This window comes from Octopus sinensis, linkage group LG15 (genome assembly GCF_006345805.1).
Source record: "Octopus sinensis linkage group LG15, ASM634580v1, whole genome shotgun sequence".
NCBI classification, from domain to species: domain Eukaryota; kingdom Metazoa; phylum Mollusca; class Cephalopoda; order Octopoda; family Octopodidae; genus Octopus; species Octopus sinensis.
Window position 1 is genome coordinate 52,063,044 of NC_043011.1, and position 22,216 is coordinate 52,085,259.

The window sequence follows — 22,216 nt, forward strand, 5'->3', positions numbered from 1 at the left end:
AGACGGAAACTGAAAGAAGCCCGTCGTATATATGTATATATATATATATATAATATATATATATATATATATATAATATATATATATATATATATATATATATATATATATATATATATATATATATATATATATGTATATATGTATATATATATATATATATATATATATATATATATATTATATATATATATATATATATATATATATAATATATATATATATGTGTGTGTGTATGTATTTGTGTGTCTGTGTTTGTCCCCCTAGCATTGCTTGACAACCGATGCTGGTGTGTTTACGTCCCCGTCACTTTGCGGTTCGGCAAAAGAGACCGATAGAATAAGTACTGGTCTTACAAAGAATAAGTCCCGGGGTCGATTTGCTCGACTAAAGGTGTTGCTCCAGCATGGCCGCAGTCAAATGACTGAAACAAGTAAAAGAGTATATAACAGCCGAGAAGTTAAAGAAGGGTGGTGGAGGAAAGGGAATTAAAAAAAAATTTTTTTTTAGTCAATGGGGACACTTTTACAGGGCCTGGAGACTGGTAGGAAGAAGATATCCTCAAACTAGAGATCTGCCTAAATGCTTGCAACAGAGTGGGGTCCATCCATTAAAGGAACCCAAGGTTCCAGGTGGTGGTGGTGGTGATTGTGTTAAACTGGGTGATGCATAAAAAGGTACCAGTGTTGGTGATATCAAAAACACCCTGTACACTCTGTAGAGTGATTGGCATTAGAAAGGGCATCCAGCTATAGAAACTATGCCAAAACAGACAACTGGAGCCTGGTGCAGCTCTCCGGTTTACTAGTCCCAGTCAAACCATCTAACCAGCATGGAAAAAGGATGTTAAAAGATGATGATGACGATGACAACTCCTTTAGACTATGACAAGATGGCTCTTTGAGCCAGAATTAAATACAGCAAAGCACATTCTTAAAGTTCCTCCAACCCACCACCCTTCACTGGTGCACTGTTTTATTGACCAGGCAGAGTCGACCTCAGCCGGATTTGATCTAAGAACCGAGAGAGTCAGAGCAATTACCAGGAGGCATTGTATCTGATGTTCTGATAAATGCAAATTCACAACCTGGAGAATAAATAATGAGGTAAAGAAAGGGGAAGTAAAGTGTTTGCAGGGGATGGAGACTGAGAAAGAAGTGTGTGGGAGACGGAGAAAGAGAGAGACAGAGAGAGGGGGTTGTAGAGAAATGAAAGAGAGAGTATAATAGACAAAAGAAAGGAGAAAAGAGTGAGGGGAGAGATAGATGAGACTATCTAAATGTAAATCACAAGTTAATCTCATTGAAATTGAGAGATGAATTGGTAGGGGAGATGAGTGAATGAGGAGAAATAGTGAGCCAGCAGAGAGAATTGGTGCAGAGAATAGAGGGATGATGACAGGGAGAACATGATGAGAGAGAGAGAGAGAGAATAAGAAAAACACTAGAATGGAAGAAAAGAGAAAAGCTAGAAAATGAGGAATTAATGATGTGTGATAGAATAGAGACACAGAGATAGAGAGGATAGAAGAAAGCAATGCTGGTTCTATCCAGTTTGATGTCAACAAGTAGAAATATTGGGAAAACAGTCAGTGCTGTGACAGGACATTAATTAAACTGTCACATACAGATAGTAGCAAAACAGTACCACTGCTATGGCTGTATATATACATATAATTGATATAATATATATATATATAATATATATATATATATATATATTTTTCAGAGCCTTGGATTTTTATCTCATTCTGTTAATTTTATATATCTATATATATATATATATATATATATATATATATATATATATATATATAGATATATAAAATTAACAGAATGAGATAAAAATCCAAGGCTCTGAAAAATTTCAGAACATTTATAAAGAGGTCTTACAGCTGTTTCCTGGATTTTTTATGTATCCCTTCATCAAAGATGGTGCAAGAAAAGGGTTAAGCAATAGTTATTCTAGAGAAGGTATGAAACAGAGAGTCAAGTGGAGGAATGAAAACAGATGTGAGATATGCAGGGATATTATATTTGCAGTTCCATTATTTAAGCAGAATGGTATACATATAAGAATGGCCAATTTTAAATACTATTGGAACTTATACACAAGGCACAGGAAACTTATCAAACCACCCAACCAATGATAGTATGAAACAAAAAATAGATGCTAAATTATGATGATGATGATCATGATATATACATACACACACTACATATATATATCACGCTTTCTCTGAAGACTTTGTGACCTCCAAGACGAAACACCCAGCATCAAGTGGACTATTATCAACAGGGCACCACCATATTCACCCGCCACCCCTAGTACCATCTGCACCAAGGTCACTGTCACAAATTAACATGAACAGCACTACAAATCACCAATCCCCAACACTTCTGCATGCCTGTCTACTTGCATACTCTCACCCCTTGGGTATGACCATGTGAGCATACATGTGCACACATGCATGCCCATGTACAGGTGCACCCACACATGTGTGTGTGTATATGTGTGTGCACATGTGTACCTTCAATTGTGCATGTCTGTGTGTGTGCAGATTCATACCTATAGCCTCGTCTGGCACCTGTGTCGGTGGCACATAAAAAACACCATCCGAGCGTGGCCGTTTGCCAGCCTCGTCTGGCACCTGTGTCGGTGGCACATAAAATCACCCACTACACTCTCGGAGTGGTTGGCGTTAGGAAGGGCATCCAGCTGTAGAAACACTGCCAGATCTGACTGGACTGGTGCAGCTTTCAGGCTCCCCAGACCCCAGTTGAACCGTCCAACCCATGCTAGCATGGAAAGCGGACGTTAAATGATGATGATGATGATGATGATGATATGTATATATATATATATATATATATATAGGTATGTTGATGCAAACAGGAAAAATAGCTGTGTAAGGCCAGAACAATGCAAAGTAAACTACAAAGGGAAAAGAAAGCAGGACAAAGTTTCAGTTTTACTTTGTATTTCTATATTTCAGGGTGAAGACCCCTTCTTCAGGTCATTTAGAAAAGGTTGTTGTGTCTCTGTGCCCTTGCCCATCGGAACAACAACCTTTTCCAACTGCCACTTGAATTTAAAATCAGTTATACTTCAAAATGCTTCACCAAAAGTACCTCATTATATATATATATAGTTAATCCAAACATGAAAGCACAAAAAACAAACACAACGCGAGGACGAGGACGTGGAACAAATATAGTATTATTGGACACTCAGGAAAGAAGGAGGGTTTAACGTTTTGAGCGGAGCTCTTCGTCGGAAACATAGGAGAAGGGAAGACAGAGGAAAAAAATCGCCAATGGTACACACGCGGTCAAATTTTAGAAATAACAATAGAGGATCAATTTTCAAATACAGCTATTTTACTATTTTTGCATGAAAAATAGCTTAGGTGGGCCATGCCATCCCCATTCACTTCATCACAATGCATGGTAACAAATGTTTCATAGATCTACAGGGGGAGCTACAGCTGCTAGTTTAACCTGCAGGAAACACCATTCAAATCTCAAAAAAAAAATTGCACATTAGTATCTAGAAAAAGACTACGTTATGCAACACGATGTAATCTACAATATGCTAAGTTTGAATAAAAGACAGTATGGCCAGAGCAAAAACATCTTTCCTCAGTGCTTGACAATAGGAAAACTAAGCCAAAACTGATTTTTTTGTGGAAGGATAAAAGTTACAAGCTTCATAAAGAGAAATATATGATTATCACCTACATTGTTATAGAACCAATGAGGAAACTTCAACATGATAAATCTACAGGCTTGAAAATGCAGCCAAATCTCAGACACATTGATCAATGTAATTCTGGATACAATATACTTATTTAAAAAAATTGCCAAAGACTATCATGACAAAAATGGATTTATTCTATCAGTAAGGGTGTGATTTGAACTATCAAGGTTGGCTGAAAAGTTTACAGGATGTCTATGAAGGAGTAATACTGGAGTTGTGAAATCTTATATGCATTCATTTCAATGCTTCTTATTAATAATGCATTGTTTATTTCCAGGTCAACTGACATCTGACTCTTCATAGACTTAGTAACTAGTAGCAACTTTTCTTAAAAATAGACAATATTTGGCAACATGGTGTTATCAATACCTGGAGAAGAAGGGTTTAGCTCCCAAGGACATTCATTCTGATATGTTTGCTGTATTAAAGGATGACACTCCAGCTTTAATAACAGTGCAAATGTGGGCAGCTGGATTTAGGAGGGGGAAGGGAGAGTCTTGAAGATGCCCCAAGGTCTGGATGTCCTGCAACTGCCACCACTGAGGAAAACATTGATCATATTCACCACATGTTGATGGATGACAAGTGATTGACAATAAATCAAATAGCCAATGCTATTAGCATATCTTGTGAGGGAGTTGAGAATATTCTGCACAATGAGCTTGGCATGATAAAGGTTTCTGCCCCGTGGGTGCCACATCTTCTGACACCTGATCAAAAGTGCACCAGGCTGATCACATAACAAGAAAATCTGATATTGTTTGAGGCAACTGGTTTCCTTGAAGGTTTATAAACCCAGGACGAGTGTTTAAAAGCAATCACACAGAAATTTCCAATTAAGAGGAAGTCGGAACATGGTAATTTTGTTTACTAAAAATAGCAGTAAAATCTCTCACACATCACACTCTTACTGCCTTAAATATGGAAAAGACATTAAACAATGTATTCTTACATAGCCTAAAACTTAGACTGGGTTGGTCACATCTGGAATCAATGCTTTTGATTATGTTTTCATGTCAGGGGTTGATCATTTCAATTTAGACCATCTTCTCATTTGGTGGAGGTTTCAAACAAGTTGGGCCTTCACCTAAAGCTTCCCTCAATGATTGATAGGGTGCACAGTCATGAAAGACAAGCTGTACATTCCCAACAAAATGATTCCATGGGCCAAAGTCAATTCTCCCAGTGTAGTTATTCTATTTATTGCACAAATGCTTTTAAGAAAGAAATTAACATAAACTTCATTTTCCTAGCCTATGAAGTCAATAGGTCTCTGTTGATGACTATTTCTCAAACAGTTGGCAACAGCACTAGTGTATGAGAATGATAGAAAACCCCCTTCATCATTGGTTGACACCTTTCATTCACAATGCCCTCCATACACCAGCATTTAAAAATGCTTTTATTTTACACAATATAAACATCCAACTGCTGTTAAATGAAGAGTTGGATGAAATTAATAGAAATTAATGCAAAGAATACATAATATTGGGAACAGGTATAGCTATATGGTAAAGAAGTATACTTCACCATTATACTGTGCAGTTTAAGTAATCTAAAACAGGCAACCATGTCAGCTCATCAATGTACAAGTTACTATTGTTGTTGTTTAGCCTAAGAGCAGGCTTAGACTGAGCATACCCATGATCAAAGACACTCCAGCTATGCCCATCTCATTCTTCTCTTGGATATGAGACAGCATTGTGCAATGTGTCCCTCTCTTTTCAAGACAGTAGGGTATAATTAGAGGGAGACTTAGCAGTTATCTCTATCTAGTAGGAATGCCTGCCAAAACTACATAGAAACTCTATCATTTATTCATTAAATATGCTTCCACATTCTCTATAGAGAAATTCCTTAATGCTGAACAGTTCCACTTATTGATGCCTCTAATTCAATACATCAATATACAGTACTACTACTTATAAATATTGTTCCTAAGCTTCATATGAACATTATAATTACATAGGATTATCAATGGCATTCCAGCCATGACCATCTAGTATTTTTTTGATCTGGGACAACAGATTCTCTAACGTATTTTCTGGGAGGTCTTTTTATGCATTCATAGTTAGCAGGGTGTGATTTTAATGAGATTCTGTTGCAATTGCTGCCATATATTTTATCCATCACATCCACTCATCCAGATAGTAGTTCTTAGTATGATTTACAACTCTTTCAGATCAGGACTGACCTGGGGCTAAACAATAACAGCATAACTGATATATGCTTATTACACACACACACACACACATATATATATATATATAGATAGATAGATAGATAGATAGATAGATAGATAGATAGATAGATAGATAGATAGATAGAGAGATAGAGAGATAGATAGATAGATAGAGAGAGAGAGAGAGAGATTCTTTTGACCAAACATCAAACAATTATATAAGAGATGTTAGATGAGACTGATTCTGGTTTCCAGACCAATAGAGAAATTTATTCTTTGTGAAATCGACTCAGATATGATTGTTATATCTAACAAGTCAAACGACCGCATAGGCTTGACTGTCGGTATGTATTTTATTTGGAGCCCCTGAGATTGTAGTCTGAACTAACAAGAATAACCTAAGGAAACCAGAGATTGTAATGTATCCAATTTTATTATAGCTTCCATGTAGTATTGTACTATAACTATTCATCCTGTCCCTTTCTCTTATTCTAAACATGTTATCTAGCCCCGGTCAACTCTGTCCAAGCATATGGGTGGGTACGCATCCACTGATAGGATCCGTAGACAAGACAAGGTGTGATGATTGCGATTCAGTCAATTTTTTTGGGGGAAAAAAACCTTTAGAATCGGACGAGAAATTTACAAATTTCTCTTCGATCGGATTTTATGTATACAAAATACACATAAATGTTATCAGAAGAAAAAATAGTTCGTAAACATAATTTATAGTTTAATAAACAAATTGTTTTGTTTTTTTTTTCTTTTAATTTAGTAGCTAAATTATTTTATTCCATCAATTTAAAGAATACGGTTACATAAACAGATCGGGGTATAATTTTATCTGTAATTTACATCAGATGAATTCATCCAAATCACTTGATAAGTAATTGTTTACATGCCACACAATATTCTTTCCTAGTTAACAGTTAAATCTTATTAGGTATAGTTCACATATAAACACATGCTGATTGTCCTGTCCGTAACAAGAGAAAAACAATTTGGAAAGTGACACTAAATATTTTAGATTTTTAATGTACTTTAGCTGTCTTTAATTATCAACCTTTCTTAAATCATTATTTTTTTATTATATTAGTTAAGAAAAATTAAAAAAAAAAAAAAAGATCGAATTTTCGTGCCAGTGTACTTGTTAACATTAACCTTTATTAATTTTATTGTCCACCAAGATTTTATTTTAGAGCAGTATATTTGAATGTATACAATTCCTTTCAACCAACACAAACCCCGTGATTTACAAGAGGAAAGGCTATTTTAGTCATATAGAGCCTGATTGATTACCTCCCCATGATTCTTTTGGAAACCCTTTAAGTTGTTAAGCACCGACATATTATTAATTTAAAATTTTGGCACAATTTCGGGGGGCAGAGGGTACGTCGATTACATTGACCCCAGTGCTCAACTGGTGCTTGTTTTATCGACACCCTGAAAAGAGCACCGACATGTTATTAAAAGTTGTTCTTGCTACAGCTTCTACATTCTCCAATCCATCTTTCCCTTTTTTTCCCCCTTAAAAAGAATAGGGTGTCGTTTAAAGAATTTGGTTGCTATTTTTCACATGTCAAAGGATTTGCGGAACCCCACTTTCTTGTTCGCTCGATAAATTCTTATGGTTTCAGACAGAAGGATTCTGAATATTTTCGTATTCTGACATAACAATCTGTTATTGTTGTGCGTTTGATTAATTTTTGCTTTGTTTTGTTACCAGATAAAACCTAATTACAGTTAAAGTTGAGAAAAGGGTAAACAAAGATTTCTTTGCCAGGAAAGCAGTACAAGCCAATCCATTGTTGTGGTGCACCTGAGCACTGTATACAATTAATTTCATTATTATTTTATATAGATTTAGTGTTCGATGTCGTGATGATGTAAGAATTATAAATAAGGTTTAAATACGGTTTATATACTTTTGATGTATGTTTAAAAAAAAAAAGAAATAAAGAGTAAATGAATGATAGATTCTACAGAATTAGAGACTGGGCCAATAAAATACTTGCATATAAAAATAGTCTGCAGCAAGATTTGGGTTCCAAATTTTATTAAATCTATGTCAGACGACACTTTGCCAGATCGCTACAAGTGTCGTCTGACATTGATATCAGATGAAATAATTCACGGCTAAAAACAGTCAAGTAATTATTATTCAGTACAAATTGAAGAACAATTAAAGAATGAAACAAATAAATATCAACTTACAGTTACGACTGTTGCAACAACTGTGAAAAGACAGATATAAAATAGCCTCGTTAAACTACTCATGTTTTCCACTATGATGGCCAACTGCGCTTAGCATAGCGAACGTGATTCACAAAGTAAAAGAGTAGTCGATTCTAAGGGAGATAATTCTAGGTGACAACTTCGGCTTTATATTCTTTTTCTAGTGTCACTATACCAAGGTTTTTTTTATTCCTTAAATAGGAAATAGGAGTGAGCATGATAGCATGGTTGATGCTAGACTGGAATTATTAGTAAGCGGTGGTTGAACGTAAAAACTTCCAGAGGTCCCTGGCTTGGCTGTGCTTCCGAAATGCTTTGTCAGTTCGGGATAAACTCGCGAGGCACGGCATGCAGAGGTTTCGTTGCTCTGCCCGCAACGTGGGCGCATAGGTGAAACCGAGACGCCGTGCCTCGCGAGTTTATCCCGAACTGACAAAGCATTTCGGAAGCACAGCCAAGCCAGGGACCTCTGGAAGTTGTCCATAAGTCCCGGGCTGAAAGTCCTTCGATGCAGGTTCACAAGTTAACTTCCATCGAAACCCAGAGTCTCCACCAGGCCGTCATCACACTTGACCTCTACCAGCCCTCTATAGTAAGCCGAGGTGGTAACCCCTTTGCCAGCATTGCTCGTTCTGGAGAGAAACACGAGCGCCTGTCGACCCTCTGCTTGCCAAGGTCCCAGTCTTGGTCTACGCCTGATCCAGATTTCCAGTTCACCAAAAGAGGTGAATTTGGGAAATATGTCATCAATGAACAGAGACCATGCCCGCTTACAGTCCAGGTAGAACCAGAGATGCCTCAACTTCAGCGTATGCTTGCACATCTTTAGCCACGGTATCCCTAACCCACCCTTTAACGACTGTTGGCAGCAGATAGAGCTCCTTACAAGAGGCCACCTGCCCTCACACAAGAAATGGAAGAGCATACGTTCCAACTTGCTTAGTTACGAATCAGGGCACGGCACGACGGCTAGGTGGTAGGTAATGACAGATGCGATAAACACATTTTCCACCTCCACCCTCCCTTTCAGGGATAGCCTCCACCCAGACCAGGTCTGGGATACGGACGCCACCCTGCTCGTAAACTCGCTCCAATTCTTCTCTGTCTGGAGGTCTGGACCAAACAAGACCCCCAAGTATTTTCACCAGACCGTCTGTTCAGCGTCCGATGATGCAGTTGGACGGCATCGACTTGCCTCTCCAGGTGCCGAGCTGCAAACCGACTTATCCCGATTAATTCTTGCTCCTGCCACCGCTTCGTAATCCTTTAGGGCCTCACCTACCCTCTGTAAGTCATGGTCCCTGGATACGATGACAGTGACATCGTTCGCATACGCTGTGACTGACATTCCATACCCTAAATCTTGCGGGTCTCTACTCGTCGCTAGATACCGATGGTCTACCCTATTTTCAGGGAAAGTAAAATCACTATTTGACAAATTGCTACCTGTCATGAAAACAAAAAGTACCAGAAAAGACATAGCACGGTTTTTATAAGTTGATGAAAAGGTGTCTATGAGGACATACAAGAATGGAAAGCAGAGTCGGGAAGATGCATAGGTAAAATGATGTATTGGGTAAAAAGTAGAAAATGTATACAAAAGAGACACAGAAACCAACTGAAAAGAGATTCATGGAGAGCGAACAAAAGAAATTGGAGAAACCGACGGAATGGTTGTAGGATACGTTCCAAGTACCAACGCCAATGCAGGTGATTGAACCCAGGCGTACAAGTGAGAAGAAAAGAAAACATACAGAGTTCCTGAAAATAGATTCCAAGCACAAAAAATACTCAAAAGGGGAGGTGAAGTGAATAAAAAAAGTATTGCTAAATAGAATGATTCTTCCTAAGAAAAACTTAAAATGGGAGATGTTGTAGGGAATTAGTAATAATGGTGCACTCCTCCTACGTGACGAATGGAATAACATAGTCACTATAAGTAAAGAGAAGTACGTGAAGTACCGAAGTACATAGTAGGCGGTCAGAGATAGTCGTGTCTTTACTGGTTGTACTAAGTATATTGTATACCGAAGTGGGCGTTGTAACAGGCCAACATTAAAAAGATTATAACAGTTTCTAGTCTTGCTACAAACTAAATCCGGCCGATCCATTTCACCTCTTGCCGAAAAGTGCGGGGAATCGCCGCTATGAAAACCACATTCTTATTTTTCAGCATTTAACAGTTGTTTTAACTTCTTTTTCAACACATACGCGCGCATACATGTGACAGTATTACAGTCATGAATTTTGTATAATTTATCTACAGTCTCGGCTGCGTATTCACAGAGCCTTTAACAAACTTTGTTTTGTTGTCTTATTAATTCCTGACCAACATGAAAAATGTTTTGTGCGGTGAATAAAGTTTCTGTTAATAGTTCGCCAAGTGTTACTCGTCATTTACACGCAGACGAAGGCATGGCTGTGTGGATCCGAGCTCAGTTCCACCGCGTGATACCTTGGACGAGTGTCTTCTACAAAAGCCACGGGCTAAACAAAGCATTGTGAGTGGATTTAGTAGACGGAAATTGAAAGAAGCCGGCCGCATGTGTGTATGTGTGTTTGTCCCCCACTACGACTTGACAACTGGTATTGGTGTGTTTACGTCCCCGTAACTTAGCGGTTTGGCCTAAGAAACTGATAGGGTAAGTACCAGGCTTAGCAAAAATAAGTACTAGGGTCAATTCATTCCACTAAAAATTCTTCAACGCGGTACCCCAGCATGGCCGCAGTCCAATGACTGAAACAAGTAAAAAGAAAAAGGAAAAAGTCCATTTTATCTTTTTGACACCATTTATACGCAGCCAGAGCACTACATGTCGGGCAAACGAATATATATATACAAATAAATTTTCTTTCTTCTTGGCGTTGATTCTTCTATGTTTACTGGTTATTCCGACGCGGGAATCGAAAATGAAAAAATGTGTGTAATATGCAACACAGGCAGTAAACAAAAATAAAATAGAATAGAGTGGTGACATTTAGCAGAGATGACCCGGAAGTTGTTGCCTTTCGATTACTATGGCAAACAGCAGTGGCTTGCTTCAACTGAATACACGTCGTTGATTGGTTAAAATTACCCAAATACAACAACTTCAACACGAAATAACTTCTAAAATATGAAATTTTGTCAAAAATGTTGAAAGTAAACTGTGTTGAGCACGAGAAATTACACCAGCATACGAAGTTTCAAACTGTCTGGTTAAAAAAAAAAATTTAATCTGTGAGTGAAACTGAACAGATCGATATATCCAGAAATGGAAAAACTATCAAAATACAGCGACCAGGAAATATAAGACCTGTAAGATTAGATTGGTAAAAGAAAAAGAAAAATAATAATCCCCATTGTAATAGATGCTTTTGGAGGTGAAAAAAATTATACGTAGTGAAATATAATAACCCAAATCGCCATTTATATGCAGCACTCAGAACATGTAGAATACGAACAACAGAACAAAAGAACACAAAATTGAGAAAGGAAAAAAACAAAGATGGGGGAAGAAGGAAACCAAACGCTGCAAGATAGAGAATTGCAATAGTTTAACAATGAAGGTACATTGCAAGTTTAAGTCAATTGGAAAAGAAATAATGACGGCAATAATAGCTTATTTGTGTATTTTAAATCATAGAAATTACTGTTACGGTGATACAACGGTGTTGGTTAATAGCACAGTCTCAAATCAAATATATTGCAAGCAGAAACAATAAAGCCGTAGATATCTTGCTATTTCATTCCTGTAGTTTCTACAAATGTATGATAAACGACGTTATAAGAAATCAATAGACTGAGGTATAGATGGTAATATAATTATTGATATTTAGGTATTTCGGGAGAAAGTCAATAAAACAATATTTTTTAATGATTACTTTCCATTTGAAAAAAATGTTTTTTTTACAAATAGTTTAACATTTCATTAGTAGCTTTTAAATGTCTTCAAATTACCTAATACTAGAAAGGATGTAGCAAAAAAAAGATAAGTTCATACTCTAAAAATGATATTAAAGTATTTTCGTAACAAACGTAGAAAGTATAATTTATCGGAAATATTCATATTTTCCCATTGAACATCATATCTGGGACAATGCTATTGATACCCACGCACACATTCACATCCTAGACAACATTCAAGACGAAGATATTCGAATGATTAGTAATTATTTATTCATCAATACAGAAAAGCTGTTTCCTCTTTCTACTTATAATCACTACTGTAATGTTGTCTGTTCTTCTGAAATACTTCACTGTCTACTCTCTCTATCTAAGCCCACCTAAACCATTTAGATCTTCTTCTGCATCAGCCAATTATCCTACTTCAGAAGTGAAATCGTTTGGTAACCATATAACGAATAGCTTCGTAGATTCTTAGCCGATTTTCGAAACCTAGCCTAGATTTTTCGACGAGTTCCTTCCTATTCTCGGCGTTAACACTTACAAATTTATGAGGGTCGACTATCGCAGTTAAGTTCTAGTGTTCAAGTGAACATTCTTGGGTTAAATACAAGTCAATAGAGATAAACTCATTACTTTCCATTGTTCTGTAACTTACATCCAGCTTTCCAACATGTATAAATACAGTACCCAAACTTAATATCACCTCTTTCACTTGGTGCTTACCCACGGCAGGGCTACACACTTTTCACCCTCTCAGCTTGTCAATGCAGAGAGATAAATTCTCTTACTTTCCCTCTCCTTCTTCCATCCATCTTCTCGCGATCACTTACAGATAAGCTTAACTACCTCCAAAATGAACCGTGGGATTTTAGCCTATCCTTGTACAACTCGAAGACGATTCTTATACTGTAACGATAAAATAAAGGCCATATCAATTATTGTTTCTCTCATGTTAATCATTGCTACATATAATCGTCACAGTTGCATGAATACGTACATGCATCACAGAAAGAGGGAGGAGGGAGGGAGAGAGAAAGAGAGGGTTGCCATAATGTCTAAATATCAAATGGGGACCACCTTCAAATTATAGAGGTATCATAGGTATTGGTACTAGTTTGAAGAACTTTTTAAACAATTTTCCTGATGCGCAATGTGCGTCCTTTTCTCTCTTGTAATAAAACTCCGATCTTCAAAACAAAAAGCTAGAACATGCTAAGGTGACTACTCATTGTTTAAAACAAATAAGGTGAGTCAAGTCAGGTCAGATACGAGAGTATGCGCCCCCATATCTAACCTGACTTACCATGGGTTGCAGCGTGTCCTTGCACCTATCATTTGTCCGTTTTTACTCGGGTCGCTCCGGGAAACCCTCTGAGTAGTGTCCCAGTAAGCCCCCATCTCTGCAAGATACTTCATCCACCGTGACCGTGTAGCACGTAGTCGACCAACACGAGCCGCCACCCCAGCCGGATACTCAGGAAAGAGAACACGATACGCAGGATCCAACTCGGAAAATCGAGCAATATAACTGAACAGTTTGAGCTGACGCTCCAATATTATACAAATAACAGGACGCATCCCAGTTTCTGCGTATAGCCGTTGGTTAGATAGAAACTCCAACCAATACTAACCCACAATAATGCGAAGCGTTCTGATACCAAAGGAATTCAGGCGGCCTCTAAGGACCCCCCGGAAAGTGTCCATTCCTCGTCGCTATATAGCAAGACAGAAAGAACCAAAGACCTGGAGACCCGAACCTTTGTTCCCCTGCTTAGATGTCGACATCGCCAAACACCCTTGTCCAGTGAGTCCACAATTGCAATAGCACGTCCAAGTCTTTATAAGGCTTCGAACTCGTAGCTAATGCTGCAATGGACCAAACCGCCGAGATAAGTGAAGCGGTCAACAACCTCGACTCTTTAATCTGCAACAGAGATAGACGAAATGGAACTCCACAACAAGTCAACAAAAGTCTCTCCCGAGTACTTCTCGAACGCAGGCGAAGTTATCGGCAAATGCTGCTTGCGGCTTATGTCAACCTCATCAAGGCGTTTGACTCGGTGGACAGGGATGTGCTCTGGAAGATTCTGGAGGTGCAAAGTATACCTCCCTGACTAAGCCACTACTAAGTGGTCTTATATACTAGAACATTAAGAGCAGTTCGGCAATAAGGTCGGGACACTATCAATTTTGATTCATTACATAGCATATTCAGAATCCATGGAATAAGTCATTTTTCATCACAGAATACAGGAATAAAGAAAATGTCTTTTAATCAACTACTATACCCATCTACTTGTGACTTGAGAGTGCCGTTACGACGTAGGTACATCGCACTCCCCGCTAGTCCTCTCTCAAAGACACGCAGCGCTATGGAGAATGTGACAAATCAATAGCAAAGGACAAAATCAAATACAAAAACAAAAGTCCGATGAACTTTCACTATTGATATAATTAGGCTGACGCTAAAATAAAAAAAAAGACAAAGATATAAAGGGTAAGTTCTAGAGTAAGTGAAAAGTAAAGTTATAAAGAGCTGTCTATCCGACTAACACTCCAGAGGACCCTAGTTTTGGATTATCTCACACTCTAGATTACATCCCCGGATTAAATTAACACCACTGGATAATAACTCGGAGTACATCGATTCTTCACCCTTGATTATGATAATTATGATATGAGTATGTTCGTTACTATATAATTAAGGTGTGCTGGGCAGGGTTAGAACTCATATTTTATTTCAACCGTCTTTTCTTTTTTAAACATTCTTGGAACGTAAGCCTTTCATTCATTATCGAGACATTTCAGTACCAAGCGGGACAAATATATCTATTTCTTTACTACCCACAAGGGGCTAAACACAGAAGGGACAAACAAGGACAGACAAACGGATGCGTAACTGGTACTTATTTAATCGACCCCGAAAGGATGAAAGGCAAAGTCGACCTCGGCGGAATTTGAACTCAGAACGTAGCGACAGACGAAATACTGCTGAGAATTTTGCCCGGTGTGCTAACAATTCTGCCAGCTCACCAACCGGATGGTACACAACGACAGACCCTTCGAAACGGAACCGTATGGCATCCCCACTGTCCCCTCGCTGTCTGTCTGTCTGTCTGTCTGACTGTCTGTCTGTATGTATGTATGTATGTATGTATGTATTTACAAGCATAAACTTGAATGAGGTCGATGAAAACTGAATTGTTGTTGTTGTTGGTGTTGTGTTGTTTATAACCCAGATCAGTAAGGTAAAAAACATTGATTCACTTGGCCGGAAGTTAGATAATTGTCATGGCAATTAAGGTATATCGCGCTTAATTAAAAATAAACGAGATAGAGTAAGTTGACTATAAAATATCACGGAACTATTACAAGACTGCAGCCTATACAGCATCATAAATAACGAATGAAACAGTAACCACCGGAAATCCTAGTGTTTGGAATTGTTTTCTTTTATTGAGTTTATATGGCTGCTTTTGTTAGATTTATTATTATCTCCTGTTTCCTATACAGTAAAATAAATTATGGTGCGTATAATATATACGTAATATATACACAGTCTTACGCACGCACAGCTATCATTCTCTCTCTTTATACTTAGTATATATTATTTATATATAATACGTATCATATTATATATCTAATATATAATTATTTGTATATATGTGTGCGTGTATGTATAATAAATCGAAGGGGTGCAAAATTAGTAACCGGGGTAAAATGAGTAATTTCTGATTTCGTTATTTTCTCCCTACCTGTTTGAAATCATTACATTGCAAGCACTGCACCATAACTTAGTCAGCATAGTTGTTATTGTTGTTAAAGCTGAGAGCTTTTGAACATAGTTAGGTGACAGGTACTTTTTTTTTCAAGAAATTTTTCTTCAGCTTTGACCCAATCGTAATTGAGGTTACTAATAAAATATCTGGATAATCTTTGGTATTTAACAATCAATATTCTTTTCTCTGTTTTACTCTAAGTCATTTGTTTCCACCCTAATGTCTAATTTCATAATTTTCAATTAAAAAAAAATGTCTAAAATGGGGTAAAATGAGTAATGACTATTTTAAATAATAATAATAATAATAATAATAATAATAATAATGAAATTATTGTATACAGTGCTCAGGTGCACCACAACTTGTCAGAAAGTGCATATAAAGTACATGCAGTAATGTAGAAATGTCTGGAAAGTGAACAATGTATGAGTCAGATACATGCTTGTGTGTGTATGGAGGGGAGAAAATCAAGTGATAATTTAGATAATTTCTTCTCTTAATGGTTCGTAAATATGTCGGGAACAGCTACTCCAGCAGTTAGTAAAGAAACTATAGAGAATATCTTATGTTGAGGTTTCTGATTTGAGTCTTGTTAATTTCATAATCATGTGCCGTTTTACCATGATCCTCTGTCATTTGACCTGGATATTTAAAATTTTTGTTTCAATTCTCATCTTTCTGATGTCTAAGGATGGAGATTGTTGTACACGAGTCTGTTTTCAAATGTAATTCTGGAGAATTGAAGGTGCAAAAATGTACTTTATCATGGTCTACTCATTTTACCCCAGCTAAATTTATCTTTTATATGCTCAAAGGGAACTGACAGTTTTCTAAAATAATGCTCTGAATGTGTGACAGTGTTTTTAATGCATTTAGAGAAAATCATTTGCTTAGCTGATATAGTTTTGTAAGGTAGTGAACATTTGTAAAAAAAAAATATATATATTTTGTCTCAAAGTCAAAAATATATAAAAACACCTCATTTAGCCCCCTCACGTACACACACACACATACGTGTGTATGTCCCCATATTTGCTCCCACCGCCTCTTGAAAATCGGTATTGGTGTGCCTATGTCCTCATAACTTAGCGATTCGCTAACAGCTTAAGAAAAATAAATACTAGTGTTAATTCGTTCGATTAAAATTCTTGTATGATATATGTTATATAAGTATTTGATTTTATGTCAAATTGTATATAAAAACAATCTTAACATTAAACTGAAACTAGTCTGTAAATGCCAGACCGGCAAGGGGAAGCGACTGACCTCGTCAGTTCAAAGGTTATAATGGACATTGGTTCATGTGTCACATAGCTAGCTAGAGGCGATGGCCTCTTGCAGCTAATCAACGGCAGCATTCATCCTATTTTTCTGGACTGCCATGTTGGCTTGTAACTATTAATATTTTATTTTTTGCTTCACCACATAATCATTTCTAGTTTCCTAATAATAAATTCTTTTAACACCAATTTAACCATTGTATTTTATAGTAGAAATAATATCTTTGAATTATCCCATCTTGAGCAGTTTTATTTTCGCAACACCAATAAATGTACAATATTCTATATATTCATTTTGAGATTCATTCATAACTTTTTTTTAGCAAGTATGGAGAAGACTATACTTTAATGATGAGGCCAGAATAATGTTGAAATACGTTCAAAGTTACCTAGTAGTTTTTCCTGACATGAATAGATAGTGTCACTGAATCTATACTCAATACTCTACATTGCCTGATCATTCTCATGTTTCTTCCTATATTTCAGTGGTCAACATCAATTGCTATGTGTGTTACCGTTGTTCATATTTGCTAAACTTCACCATTGACAAGTACAGTGTTGTCTCTGGCTGCAATAAATGTCAAACAACACTGGATTATAATGGTAAGACATTGAAGATCTTTTCTAGATTTCATATATTTTTCTCTTTTCTTTCTGGTGTTTGGACAAACTTCATTTATTTATTTCAGAGTGGATATTAAGCAATACACAAACATGATTTTTGTCCTTGGGCAGCAACTGTTATTTTCTATTTGCTTACCCCTAGAAAGTATGAAAAATGGCTAATAATTCCTTCAAACTCTGCTTTTGTTACATTTATTCAAACCCCAAAGAATCCTTCTCAATTCATTGCTTTGATGCTCTCCCACTACTCCTCCTCATGATCAGTGATGCGGAAATTGTCAGCCATTAAAGGACATGCTCAAATGGTCATGGCCAATTAACTGATAAGCAAGTCTTTACAGTTTCTGTTTTCCCATATCGATATTGTTAGCAATATTATATAATTGATTCAATGTTATGGTATAAGACACATAAGGTATCTTATACAGTAGGATCAAGTGATTGTGAAACCAATTTTTAATCACCCGGCTAGGTCTATACCTACATTAAGATGATGATGATGATAATGATACCTTTTTTGCTTTGGTGCTTTTTTTTTTGTTTCTTTTTAATAGCATTTTTAGATCAATCTATATGTGGAAGAGGAGTGGCAAAATTGTTAGAGTATTGGGCAAAATGCCTTGTATTAGGTTGCAAAGAAAGTTTTTAGCATTTTTTAAAATGCAAAAAAGGGATGTAAATAATTGACCTTTCAATAAATTTTATTTAATGTAATAATTTCCATTATTATTAATGACGTTTGTCCATCTGTCAGGCAACTTAAATATACCATCAGCATAAAATTTGACTGGTTTTGAAGAAAAATGTTATCTAGATGCATTTTGACTCCATCTAAATAATTAAATGTTTTTCCTTGCAATGAGTTCTGTAGACACAAAAATAAGTGGTAGTTGGATGGTGCAATAGCAGGAGAATATGGTGGATGGGGAAAGAGATCCCAGCCAAGTTCATGTAACTTTATTTGGGTAGCCAAAGGCATGTGATCAGGCATTGTCTTGTTGGAACACTACCCCTTTCCTGTTGGCAATCTATGGCCTCAATTCTTTGATTTTTTAGTTCAAATTAGCTGATGATAGTACACATCAGAATTAATGGTCTGGTTTTGTGGCAGCTCATAATAAATAATGCCTTTATGATCCCACCAAATACAAAGCATAGCTGTTAAAGCAGTTTTTGCTCCAGGTCTTTACATTTTCAGTTCAAATCCTGTTAAGATTAACTTTACCTTTTGTCTCTCTGTAGTCAAGGTTACGACATGTTGAGATATATATCCACATATTGACTGAAATATAATTTAACTAATTGGATAACATTTCTTTACAAGCTTGATTACTTTTATTATTATTTCAGATCCTTTGAAAGCTGATCGCAGATGCGTCACTTCTGAACAAGAAAAGTACTTCGATCTTTTAGATATAAATTACCAAGAAGGATGTCGCAATATTAGCCAAATTCCAACTGTTGAAGAACCTAAATTCTATTGCTTTTGTTTGGAAAATCTTTGCAATAGAGCTTCAAAAGGAAAATTTGACATCTTGTTGCTGAAATTTTCGTTTTTATTCTTATTATTCTATATCTTATTTTAGTTATCCAGTCACCCATGAAGAATGATTCTTTACATTATGCAATCCACAAGTATTCCCATCTTCCAAACTACAGCTGATCTTTCTTTTGGTCATTTACACAAAGGATCTCTGTGAACTTTGTGGAATTTACCTTTCCCTCACTTTTCTTAATGATGATGGTTTTATAAGAAGTTCTCCCATGGAGAAAGCTATCCCATTTGTTGCTTGCTATACATCATACTCCACACTACACACAAAGGAAATCTTCTCCACTCCATCAAACTGACCACCATATATACATACATGCCAAGTGTGAAAATAACTTCAGTCATTTCAAACCAACAAGGATACCTGCCCTGACAACGCTCTCTCTATTATCTTGAAATAATACACCCTCCAACTTGCACCAAACACTTCAATCTCTCTCTTTCTCTCCCTTGGGGAATATCCCAGTCTTTGGACATAGTGTTCTATACCCAAGAAACATAATACTTCTGGTTCTAGTTCTGCTAACTACCATCATATTGAACCCATTTCAAACAACTTAATGGTGATGGAAAAGCCCATTAACAGCAACATGTATCTCTCTCCTGCCTTATTCATCACCAATATGGCTTCCATAGTTTTTTTTCATTATAAACACAATGACCTAACATATCTATTTGAGAAATTTAATTCCAGGATTCCCAGTATAGCAGAAACGTTGCATTTATGAGAATTTTGCATAAGCAGGTGTTCCATAATGCAAAACATTTTTTGTTTGACTTCCATATACATGGAATCAATAGAAAAATTAATTTTGCATTAAAGAACTTCAGATTACAAGATTTTTTAATACATACAATGCCTCCTGTATAAAATAACATTATATGAACTTAGTAATTTTGAGAGATATGAAGTAAATTATTCTTAACAGTGGAATTTGAAATAGGTAAAGCCATAAATAAAAGTATGGAGGATATTAGGTTAAAAATAAAACCCTTGGATAATGGAAAAAGTTGAAGGATGCTCTTCAACATTTTCTATCCAGTGAGTTTTTTAACAAAATATCCTATAAGCTATTCTTTATACTTTCATCTACTTTGGGTTCCACTGTTAAAAATAACCATGGTCAAACTGGGGGGGGGGGGGGGGAAATGAGATAGTCTAGTATTTGAGGATAAGAAAAAAACTAACACAAACTTATGAAAATGAAGATATTGAAGACTTAGCCCCCAAGGCATCTTATGGTTAGTGTATACACTGTATTGTCTGCAATTATGAAACATTGCATGTGTATTGTATATTGTAGCAACACTTCTACAATATATATAGTTACAAGCATGGAGGCATAATGGTTCAGTGGTTAGGGCAGCAGACTTGTGGTCATAGGATCACAGTTTTGATTCTCTGAGTGTTTATTGAGCGAAAACACCTAAAGCTCCATGAGGATCTGGCAGGTGGTAGTGGTGAACCCTGCCATACTCTTTCATGTTTCTGTTGTACCTGTATTTCAGAGGGCTAGCCTTGTCACACTCTGTGTCACACTGAATCTCCCCAAGAACTATGTTAAGGGTATGTGTGTCTATGGAGTGCTCAACCACTTGCACGTTAATTTCACGAGCAGGTTGTTCCGTTAATCAGATCAACTGGAACCTTCATCAGTATAACTGATGGAGTGCTGAAGAAGATATTTACAAGCAGTGGGAAACTAAATCAAAGAAAATGATTGGAGTTATTTAGGGAAATCAGGTGATGAATCAGATTTTGATGGATTTTTTTAAGCGATAAACTCATTAAATGAATAATGACTATTGATTTTTAATATTTGTATTTTAGTTCTTTTATTTTTGTTGTGTATGTTTATGTGTTTTCAAGTTCGTTTTTAACCCCATAACATCGGTTTTGCCAAAATTTCCTCTCTCTTTAGGGTTATATCCCAACTAATCTTTGGAAACGTGTGTCCTATCCCAAAGAAAAGCAACACTTATGATCCTTATATGACAGTGGTACTATTATTTGCAATTTTCATGCAATGACAGGATGAGAAGGCACAAATACACACACACTCACATTTATACGTGTTTGTGTATATACATGTGTTTATGTGTGTGTATGCATATATATACATACACATATATATATATATGTGTGTGTGTGTGAAGGCGCATGGCTCAATGGTTAGAGCATCGAGCTTACGATCGTGAGGTTGAGTTCGAATCCTGGACCAGGCTGCGTGTTGTGTTCTTGAGCAAGATACTTTATTTCACGTTGCTCCTGTTCACTCAGCTGTAGAAATGAGTTGCGACATCACAGGTGCCAAGCTGTATCGGTCTTTGCCTTTCCCTTGGATAATACTGGTGGCGTGGAGAGGGGAAGCCGGTATGCATGGGCGACTGCTGGTCTTCCATAAACAACCTCACCTGGGAGGGTAACTTTCTAAGTGCAATCCCATGGTCAGTCATGACCAGAGGAGATCTCAGCATATATATATATATATATATATATGTGATGGGCTTCTTTCAGCTTCTGTCTACCAAATCTACTAACATGGCTTTAGTCATTGTGGGGCTATCAGCCTATCACATTCATTTCCAGTACTTAATGTTGATGGAAACAGCCATTAATAGCAACATGAATCTCTCCTGCCTTACTCATCTCTAATATGACTTTCATGAAACCAGATTTATTGAAAACTTATCTCCTATGTTATTCACCAGTGAACCCCTTCTTTTGAGAATTTTGGTGAAACAGTATTGTTACACTTGACATTAGCAGATCAGTAATGCATTCAAGCCATGTCTTTTATATGCAAATCATCTGAAAAAACTGTCCACCTGCAGGCTTCATTTCTTTCTCACATTAGTGACCTCCCAGCAGATTGCACCATTGTTGGTTGTGTTTTATCAAACCTTGTGTAACCT

At 36.7% G+C, this 22,216-nt stretch overlaps 2 protein-coding genes across 5 annotated transcripts in view; one reads left to right on the forward strand and one right to left on the reverse strand.

The window, feature by feature from the left end:
- The window catches only part of LOC115219709 (transmembrane protein 9), a 29,156-nt gene extending 20,851 nt beyond the window's left edge, over positions 1-8,305 (reverse strand). For all 4 annotated transcript variants that reach the window (XM_029789888.2, XM_029789886.2, XM_029789887.2 and 1 more), the window contains exon 1: positions 8,156-8,305. In XM_029789888.2, coding sequence (XP_029645748.1) covers positions 8,156-8,218 — 63 coding nt within the window. In that variant the 5' untranslated portion in view covers positions 8,219-8,305. The remainder of the gene's footprint in view (positions 1-8,155) is intronic.
- Positions 8,306-15,275: 6,970 nt separating this feature from the next.
- LOC115219903 lies at positions 15,276-20,719 on the forward strand. The gene is made up of 3 exons (XM_029790210.2): positions 15,276-15,592; positions 17,611-17,727; positions 19,099-20,719. Exons 1-3 carry the CDS (start codon positions 15,532-15,534, stop codon positions 19,332-19,334), a joined length of 414 nt encoding a protein of 137 aa, XP_029646070.1. The 5' UTR covers positions 15,276-15,531; the 3' UTR covers positions 19,335-20,719.
- Positions 20,720-22,216: the final 1,497 nt, after the last annotated feature.

Coding starts and splice junctions, on each gene's coding strand:
- LOC115219903 (XM_029790210.2), top strand. CDS start 15,532: ATGGCTGCTTTTGTTAGATTTATTATTATCTCCTGTTTCCTATACAGT. Junction 15,593..17,610: donor ATACAGTAAAATAAATTATG/GTGCGTATAATA, acceptor CCTATATTTCAG/TGGTCAACATCAATTGCTAT. Junction 17,728..19,098: donor AACAACACTGGATTATAATG/GTAAGACATTGA, acceptor TTATTATTTCAG/ATCCTTTGAAAGCTGATCGC.